At 40.7% G+C, this 9752-nt stretch overlaps 1 protein-coding gene across 3 annotated transcripts in view; it reads right to left on the bottom strand.

Annotated features, from left to right (window-relative positions):
* The window catches only part of MFSD11 (major facilitator superfamily domain containing 11), a 34234-nt gene that overhangs the window by 24177 nt on the left and 305 nt on the right, over positions 1-9752 (bottom strand). Inside the window, exons 1-8 of one of the 3 annotated variants that reach the window (XM_075110970.1) lie at positions 8082-8186; positions 7576-7735; positions 7188-7358; positions 5565-5620; positions 4442-4549; positions 3939-4018; positions 3745-3841; positions 1485-1543 (exon numbers count right to left, since the gene is read on the bottom strand). In XM_075110970.1, the coding sequence (XP_074967071.1) occupies positions 1485-1543; positions 3745-3841; positions 3939-4018; positions 4442-4549; positions 5565-5620; positions 7188-7283 (496 nt within the window). In that variant the 5' untranslated portion in view covers positions 7284-7358; positions 7576-7735; positions 8082-8186. Of the gene's footprint in view, positions 1-1484; positions 1544-3744; positions 3842-3938; positions 4019-4441; positions 4550-5564; positions 5621-7187; positions 7359-7575; positions 7833-8081; positions 8187-9752 lie in introns of those variants that run through there. The other 2 variants (XM_075110971.1, XM_075110969.1) reach the window with 2 other exon arrangements.

The following is a 9752-nucleotide window of genomic DNA, read 5'->3' on the forward strand; positions in this document are numbered from 1 at the left end:
CGTAATTCACCTTGAAATGCCTGTAACATTTTCACTTAGGTAGTAAAAGGAAGGAGGAATTCATTTTCAACACTGTCACATCTTCTGACACCAATATTTTTAAGAGGGGTCTCAAGGCATTTAAAGACGGGGTGAAATATAACAGCAGAACTCCCTCCTAGTTAATTGCTCTTTCTAACCAGAGAATCGAGCAACAAAATTTAGGATGCTCAGAATTTCAGGCCCACCAGATCCAAAGTGTCTCCAATACTTTCAATATCTAAGCCCTTGTGTTAAAGATGAGGGAATGTGGGGGCTGACCTTTAAAAATTAACCTGGGCTGCGCTACCAAGCCCACGCCTGTGGGGAACCTGAGAAGGCAGATCTAACAGACGCAAAGTGGACTATTCAGGGCAGTATTTCTGAAACCTGATAATTATAATTTAAAACCACCATCTTATTCCTGATTGTCTATGGCAGAAATATCCTCATCTTTTACATTTTAGAAGAATTGACCATTCTAGTAGATATTTAACACTACAGTGAAAAAACCTCTCAGAGTCATTATAGAACAGGACAATCAACCCTATTTATTTACAAAATGTTGTTTTTCCAGCAATACTCAGGTTTTATAATCAAAATCTTACATTTTCCTCTATTTTCAACACTGCTGTTTCCTTAGCTGATAACCCCCATCTTCCCTCACGTAAGAAATCTCTGCTTTAAAACCAATGAGTCTCAGCCACTATCCAGCTTCTTAAGAATATTAAGTTTACTGTTGTCTCTCCTGTTCTTTATCAGTCTAGCATGATGTCAAATGGAAAAAACCTACAGCATTAATTACAATCCCATTAGGAAGTTAGTCTTTATAATCTACACCAAGAAAGGAAGACCGAGTCCTTTACACGCACTTCCAGCAACGCTGCCAGTTGAAGCAGCCGCAGCTGCCACCCGCTCTCAGTCCAGCTGCACATCTCAGCCTCTGTCTTGCACAATGATTAGTGCAGCCACGAAGAGAGCTGGGATGGTTTTCTGTTAATTCATAGGTTAATCAATCTGATTTAGAAGGATGGTCAACACCAGGAACTTACTTTGGAACAGGACAGCGTGAATACTAAACATATAGCCATTCCAGAATATCTTTCCCCAAAATACATGTATTTTGGCATAAGTGTGTCTGCACAGGGAAAAATCCCAGAGTAGCTATTGGGGAAAACCTTATTCTGAACTAGCATTCTGAAGAATTTCATAGACAATATCCTAAAAGAAGGTACTCAAAGTGCACTGCATGCAGGAAAACAGCATATATAATAAAGGGCTGTCAGTACCATGGAACACCGTATCAAAAACATACTCCAAAAATAGCGTCTATCTAACAATAAATTGGAAAAGAAAAATCTGCTATTGTATAAGTTTCTTGCCACTTTCCAGTTCATTAATTCATCTGTTTATCCATGCCACCATATTTTAAAGGATGGCCTCCCATATAAAAAAGCAATACCCACCTGATATGCGAGTTTTTCCTTGCCAAGCAAAATATATGTAGAGGTTTCCAAAAAACAAGCTGCGAACAAAAAGGACAAAGGTGAACAGCACTTTCTGGGGTAAGATTAAGGTTGTGGCATCATGGTAATACTATTCTATGCAAAAAACAGTACTGTGCAATTGTGAAAGAAATAAAGACACTAGCCACTCTCCACACAAACTGCTTACTCTCTACAAAACTTCAGACACAGCAGAGGGTTCTTCCCCATAATGCTGGCTGTTCATTTTCAGCAATCAAGACACAAGGTGATAGCAAAGATGAGGGAACCTTCATCTAAGTTGCCTCTCTCTGTAATTCTGGAAGGGTACAGGTTAGAAAGCTGACATATTTATGGAGGTTATTTTGTAATGCTTCCTTAGAACAGTCACTTGTTTCGTCTGAAGTGTTGCCCCAGGAATGCTAATCAGTTGCTAACAGCTCAAGGGAAATGGTGTGTTTCAGTTTCCTGCAATACAGCAATCCTGAATGAACAGTGATTCGAAACAGCCTTAGAGTCACATTTCCTCACATAAAGTCGTGCATTTTACTCACTGTAAAAACACACGATTAGTTGAGTTTGTGGAAATTGCTACTTTGATAACATATTGATACGTTAATTCTGGTACCTGAAACTTAAGGAACACAAGTATGCCACTGGTTCAGCCTGATGTTCTACTAACCCAGTATTCCGTCCCCACAACAGCACTGGCAATGCCACCTAGTGCAGGCTCGCCAGCCTCAGCACCTTCTGCGATTCATTCCCCTCCTCATCTCCCAGTATCCAGAATTGCTGTATTAGGGGTGGTGAAAGGTTACCTCTCTTCAGGAACCATGTGCAGACCTGTTGCCAATTAATTTGTTTGATCCCTTTTTGATCTTTCTGACACCATCCAACCCCACACCTCCCTGTGGCAGCAAGCTCCAGAAGTTTAATCACCCATTATGTAAAAAAGCACTTTATCTCTTTCAGACCAATTCTTGCCTAGCTTCACCAAGTAACCCGAGTCCTAGCACAGCAGCATTTGGTGAGCAACAGTTCTGCATTCAGCTCCCCTGGTGCCTTTGCGTTTTAGTAACCCACCAGCATAACCCTCCTCAAACACTTTTTCCTCCAAAGGAGAGTTCCAGCTTTTAGGCTCCCTTCGAGGCAGCAGCTCTACCTTCTTGCGCATTTTTGTTATTTTTCCCTAACACCCTAATTACATTACACTCTCCTGAGAGGCATAAACCACATCTGCACAAAATACTCAACGGCAGCAGCACAGCTTCCAGTACCTTGTTCTCGCTACCTTTCTTGATGATGAGCCTTTAGTTGATTTTTTTTTTGGTTAATGCAGCACTCCAACCTTAATATCAGAGAACTATCATGATACAAGATCTCTTTTCTGACTTCTGACTGCCAGGTCTAACTTTAGTATCTTCACTTCAACTTCCCAGTGAGCAGCAAGGTCCAGCTGCTCCCTCAGGGAAGTGGGGATAATGCATCCAGTGGAGAAGCTGCCTCGTCAGCCAGAGCCCAGCCCCGCAGTACTCAAACAGGGCATGCAGGGCAGAACCAAAGGGCGTCAGCAGGGTTAACCAGGAGTCATACAAGTTTGTGTGGATGAGGCAGGTCTGAGATCAAGCCAAGAAGTCAGCCCACAGGCCAAAGTCAGGTCTGGCAATTGCCACACAGTTCCGCAGCGGCAAGACAGAACATGGCCAAGATGGAAAGTCAGCCTGCAGACTGGGGTCTAGTCCGCCAGGATCCACAGCCAGGTACTGGCATAGCCATGGCTAAGCTGGAGCCCAATACTCCTCCTAAGCAGCTCCAAAAGAACCAAAGCCCCAGGGCTGAACTTAAATGGGGCTCCTGGGCCCATGGGCAGATGGGAAGGGTGTGGTGGAGGTCCCAGGTGAGGTTGTTCAGGTCCATTAGGGCTCATTAGTGCACCCAGGATCCTGACACAAATTATCACAGCCTTCCACAATCAAGAAGATTTCTGTTACATATGTCAAATACTCCCCTAGCAGAAATGGATCTTTTTAGCATGTCAAGAGCAGAGGCTTGCAGTATGTAACTTTCCTTCGTTGTTCTATAATGCCCAATAGCAACAGAAATGTTGCTTCCAGCCTTCCCTCCTACTTCACTGACTGCAAGGTACCAGTGGAGTGTTTTTAGATGCAGTCTCCCACTCATCAAAAAGTGTACAAAGTAGAATGTATAGACAACCAAAAAAAGAGTAACAAATAAAGCTTACCTGGACTGTAAGAGTGCCCAAAATACTCCACTGTTCCTTCCAATGGTGTTTTCATCAGAATTTACGGTCAAGCAATTTCCCTGTGCTGTCCAGAGTACTAAATATACAGAATATATTGCTCAGGAAATAAAAATATTTTAGAGGTATATTCAAATGTGGTAAAGAATAGTAAGCAGGGTAAGAACGATGCTTACCAGCAGCTGCAATGCCAATAAAAACGGAAGCAGTGTAGAAAGCCCATGTAGCAGGTTGTATAAAAACTGCAATGTATAGGCTAGAACAGAACAGATCAGTTTATTGAATATAGACTTAAAGCGGCTGATGCTCTTTAACAATCAGATATCTCAGGTTCTTCTGAATCAGCTACTCTCTCTTAAGTGACACTGGAAAATAGTTCAGGTCATATGCAAAAAAAGGTAATCTTTTTACTTCACTAAGCATGTAGAATTTTTTTTTATACAGTCATTAATCTGAGACCACAACCTGAACTCCACAGTCAGCAAAGTCTGGAAGTGCTGTGGAAAAAATACACTCTGTTTCCAGTAGACTAAATTACTCTGCAGTTACACATCTACTGATACAGCCAGTCATGGGCCTCAGCCAGTGCAATCACATGTACAGTATGGTAGCCTTAAGGGTGGAAAAATTAAAGGAGGACTTCAAAGGAAGCAGACAAAAATTCAAAATTAATACTTACCTATAAAATATGCCACTAACAACCATGGAGAGCTGAGGTCCTACTACCGCAACCACTGAAGGCGATATAAGATTTGATGCAGAGAATACTCCATAAATAATGGACATGCTACATAAATAAACACCAAAGATGATTAAACACTTAAACTACAGGGTATAAGTAGAACTAATTCAAGAATGTTCAGTTGATTCCAAAGTATCAAGTTAAGTCCATACATAAGTAACTGCATAACTCATGGTCAAACATTTCCTTCCTTTTTCCTGTTACCTTCACCCCTTGCACTCTGCATGGGGATACAGGAGCGAGCAGTGTTTCTTGGACTGCTGAATGGAGTCCCACACTGCTGCAGGCAAGCACATCTGGTAACTTATGACACACGTTTGTCAAACTGTGCCTTAACAATCGTTACTGTATTTTGTGCCCAGTACTTCTAGAGGAGAACGTTCCAGCTCCTCGTTCGTCTATCAGTGAGGTGTTTGTTTTCTGCCAAAAACACCACCGAAATTTTATAGATATATTTTGTGCCAGTTGTATTTTTAATTTAAACTAAGACAGTAAACCCTTCAAAGCGGCAACCAGGTTTTCCTATATGACAGCTTAATTTGGTGTACAAAAGGTCCCCAATCGTGCTTGGCCAGTTTGGCTATGCCAGTGCAATAAGCAAACAGAACAGCTTTTCGTGGCTTTGCTTCTCGTCTTTCTGACTGCTCCTTTCACATTTATGTTGTGGTGTTTCCTGGAAGTTGACCCACACCGCCTATCCTATACAAACAGACTGAGGCGTACAAGGGCAAACCACCAAGGCCTTAGTTAGCAGTTTTATTTATCTTAAAACTTCCACATTCTTCATCTCCTAAGATAAAATGCTGAGAATGTGATGACCGTATGGTGTTTTTCCTCCCTACAAAGAAAACATGCAAAACAGGTACGTAGTTCAACTAGAAATAATTCAGAGCAGAAGGAGAGTGAATGTGAGAAGCCTATGCTTTAAACTGCTTTAAGTATGTGACTAAATTGTGAAGTCAGCAGAAGACTACGATCTCTTGAAGGTACATCTCTACCAGATGGAATTATACTAGCTTTACCCTGCAAGGAACAAAGTAATAAGATCTGTGTAAATTACCTTGTGTAGCCACTGCCATGAAAATCAGTGTTGTTTAAATTTGTGATAACAGTTTGCTGTGAGGAGAAAATCATATGTTGTAATATGTTAGAACATATCTTGTAGTTTGAGAACACTTACATCAGTTTGAAGTCAGTATTAAACCATAGAATTAATCATTATTAGACCATACAAAGTACTTGAAGAAATTTAAAGTGTTCATTACAAGTCACAACACCTCCACAGTGAAGGTGAAGGAGGTATTTGGCAGGAGAACATCTATGTTTAAAGCAAAATTAGTACTTTAGGATTATATCATTATTTCATCAGAGACCTTAAGATAGTTCACAAAACTTTTGTTTCACAAAACACCTCTCTTAGGCAGATATGCATGACCATCTTAATTTAAAAAGTGGGGAAAAAAGTACACGCTTCAAAATACTCCTACTTTGACCTAACTATGAGCTTCTGGTAAGAGTTTCCGTTCTTTTCCGTTTCCCGTTATTTCCCTGTTCCTTTTTTTTTTTTATAAGCTTGAATCAGCTTTAGTGATCATGAGACCATGTAATTAGTATGATTGGCAGGCAGATGTGCTTGAAAGTCACTTGTAATGACTTTAATGACAATAAACTACATGACTGCATGATCACTACGTCCAGCTCAGTGAGGTGCTGTGAATTCATTACAGAACTTCTAAGACCACTGGGCTGTACTGACATACTGATGTACAGCATCAAGCTGCAGTCAGACTTTTACAACTATCCTAAGTAGTTATTTCTATAACACAGTGAGGGACATTTATATGTCTGAACCCAGAAAGGATTCCTCTTGCATCCAAGGAAAGAGAAGCTCTAAAATCTGTAGGCTCACGAGGTATGTTGAAATCCAACTGACTTTCAGGCATGTAACCAATATTGAAAGCAATGCCAACAACTCGGTAAGTTAGAGAATCTGGGCTAAGTGTGCCAGTAGCAGGATTCTAAAAATTTTAGTAAGAGTACAATCTGCTTTTAATAGTAAATTTGGATTATGTTGTGCCCAATTTTGCTGCAGCACACAGATACACAATACTAAAGCAGTAAATTACTTATTCAGATGGAAGGTGACTTGGCAGTTGTAGCAATTGTGGAAGTCTGACTACTTGTCAGATGTTATCCTCATCCTCCCCCTCAATGTCTGGTTTGTTAGAACAGAAAAATATGTTAGATTAAGAAAAACACTCTAGGTAAAACTAGGGGCATGGTTAATAATAACAACTTAGGCAAATATTTTGAAAGGGACTATAAAGAATAATGGAAATATGGATGGTCCGATGTAATTCAGTTGTTACATATTGCAATTGTCCAAACAGACACTATTTTAAAGTTCAAACATCTGATAGGATTCGTTAATATTTTACTTTCTAAGCCATCAGGCACATTTACATATGTAGCTATGCTATCTTAAAGAAATAAACTGCTGAATTATCCAGTTAACCAACTTGATCTAGTCAACACTAAACCAAAAGAAAGGAGACAAAATGTCAGGGTGTCTTGCACATTAAAAAATCCCAAGTCAAGCAATGCTTACATTAGAGTACAAGAAAGACAAGAAAGGATGAATAACTGTGATAGAAACGTGGCATGTTTTGAAATTCACACCTACCGCAATATTTCCACATGTTTGGAAAGCAGTGAATATAAACATAAACGAGACTCCCAAAATAATTATGTTGAAAAGTTTTTTTGATTCAGGAGACATTTCGTGTTTTCTCACCAAGTCCTCAGCTTCAGTCAGGAAAAACTCTATTTTCTTTTAAAAGTTTCCTTTTAACCTCTGTTAAAAACAAACAAGCAAAAAGAATAAAACAAAACCCAAAAAAAGCTTCAGAAATTATGATTACTGAGAGCTACTTATTAGCTGCTAGGACATAGCCATCAACTAATCAAGAAATCTGGTGAGTCTCTTAAATAATGTACAGCCAAATCAGTAGCTCGAAAAAACTCGATGATAAAGGTCTAGTACAAAAAGTAAAAATCAAGATTCTCTCTACCTTTTCCCATGAAGTTAACAGAGCAGTCTGCAGCATGTTACTTCTTCATGACATCTCCTTCCCCCAAACAAGGTGGTTTTCCAGATACGGAGCTAGTTTATCAGCTCAGTTTCTTGGCATTGTTCTAAATCAGGATTCTGGTCCAAAGCCTTTAAATCACCTGACGAAGGAAAGATGATGCGTTCGTACACACAAGTCATATCCATGCATGCTGGACAGGAAATAAGGCACGTTTCACAATCTAGATCAGCTGACCCAGCCTAGAAAGCCCTTGTGCACTATGGGAAATGCAGTTTTATGAAAGTACACAGTTTCTACTCGAAAGGGTGGAAATCTCCTAATCCTTAAAGTAAAAAGATTTGGAGTAGTTTTAAGGGTTATAATCTCTGTCCACTAAATAATACCCAACAAGATAAAATAAACAAGTCTTAGAAAGCTGTCTGAGAAAACTAATTGGCTGAATTCAAACACGCACAAAGTCATTCCAAAGGGAAAATGATTCGTACCTGGGAGAAACTGTATTGGTGCCACCAACACATGCTCTGCACCATGTGCCAGCCCTTCGTGGTCTCAGTGACTCAGGAAAGACATCTTAATCTTTCACTGCTTTGTCTCAAGGAACAAATACATACCCTTAATATTTTACTTCAAAGTATTTCTAAACAATAAACTTAAATCGATCAATCTTTAAGTTTTTAAGATCTCTCTTCAAATGTCAGCAAAACTGAAAGAGCATCGCACATCTTGTATTGCCTGAAGAGCTGCTTTTCTCTGCTACAATCCTGTGTCGAACCTCCAAGTCAGGACTGGAGCATTCAGCTAAATCAGCTCCACTTAACTGATGGAAAAGAGGAAGGGAAGGAAATAAAGAGCTGATGGAAGTAAATAAACAAATTTTACCTCTGGTATCTACAGTAAAGGACTTAAATTAAATCCATATCCCAGTTATTGTTACATGTTTAACATTTTATTTTTAAACTCCTGAGCTGTATTTTCTAAAATTGTAGATTGATTATTTCTTTTTTACTCATGGAAGAAATCGGTATGATTATTCAGAGGCTGCTTTACAATGAACCAGTTAGAATATCACGGTGGGATTTATTTTTTTTTTTTTTAAACACAAGCAAAGTTGTCTTCCTTTTCTATACTATGAATTTATAGTAACAGATTTTTAAGATCCTCTAGGTACTGTGTCCCACTCACACCTTCTTCATCCAGCTGCACAGCAAACCAGCCCAGTGTGCCGCACCAGTTCTGGCAGCGGCGTGCATTGACTTGAAGTGACTGACCACAGAGCTCGTGAAAAAGGGGCACAGGAAACTCCGTCATCTTAGGGAAATCATTGTAAAGAGAAACGACACATTTCTCCTTAGAGAAAAGGTTTCAGCAGACGAATTGGAAAAGTTTTAATCAAAATGCTCCTGGAAAAAAATAATGAACAATACAGCATGAAGCAATACCAAATGTGCAGTACTAGTTTGACTTCTCTAGACTTTTGTAGCAGGAAACAAACTGTTGCTTCTAGGTTTGTATTGATGTCGTGCTTATTTTTATATTTCTTCAGTGCAAAAACTATGAAATACAATTATAGTAAGGATTTAAAGGCTGAGTTTGCTTTCTCATACCAAAACTATAATTGCATGGAAGAAATCAGCAGAAAACCCTTTGTTTCTATTTTTTTTTTAACACAGTATTACAAAACAAATAGGTAGAAACATTTATCGTTGTTGTAAAACGAGAACTAGGTATTATAGGTCATACCGGGAGTTTGGGCATTTTAGTCAGTGCCTGAAACAGCACAGGAGCAACTTTTGGGATGGGGGAGCAGCGGAATTCGCTAGACAAAGCTCGGGGAACCTGCTCGTCACGCTTACACAAGGGCTGTGCTGATCCTCACCCTTGGCCCCATTTCACCGCGCACGCCGCCGCAGCCCGAGCTCGCAGAGCACGCGGTGTGGGGGGGAGGGTTTCCAGCCCTCCACAGCTCGGCCCGCGGCTCTCCCCGGCGGCCCCCGAAGCACCTGCCTGCTCGGCCATCGCACCGCGCCGCCCCGGCGGGAAGCGAAGGAGCCCGCGGAGCGCCCGCCTGCCGCCAGCCCCACGGCACATGGCGGCGGCCACCACGGCGCAGCACCGGCTGCAGGGGGGGCGCCCACCGCGCCTACCCCGGGTGAGAA

Source organism: Phalacrocorax aristotelis, chromosome 16 (genome assembly GCF_949628215.1).
Source record: "Phalacrocorax aristotelis chromosome 16, bGulAri2.1, whole genome shotgun sequence".
Lineage (NCBI taxonomy): Eukaryota > Metazoa > Chordata > Aves > Suliformes > Phalacrocoracidae > Phalacrocorax > Phalacrocorax aristotelis.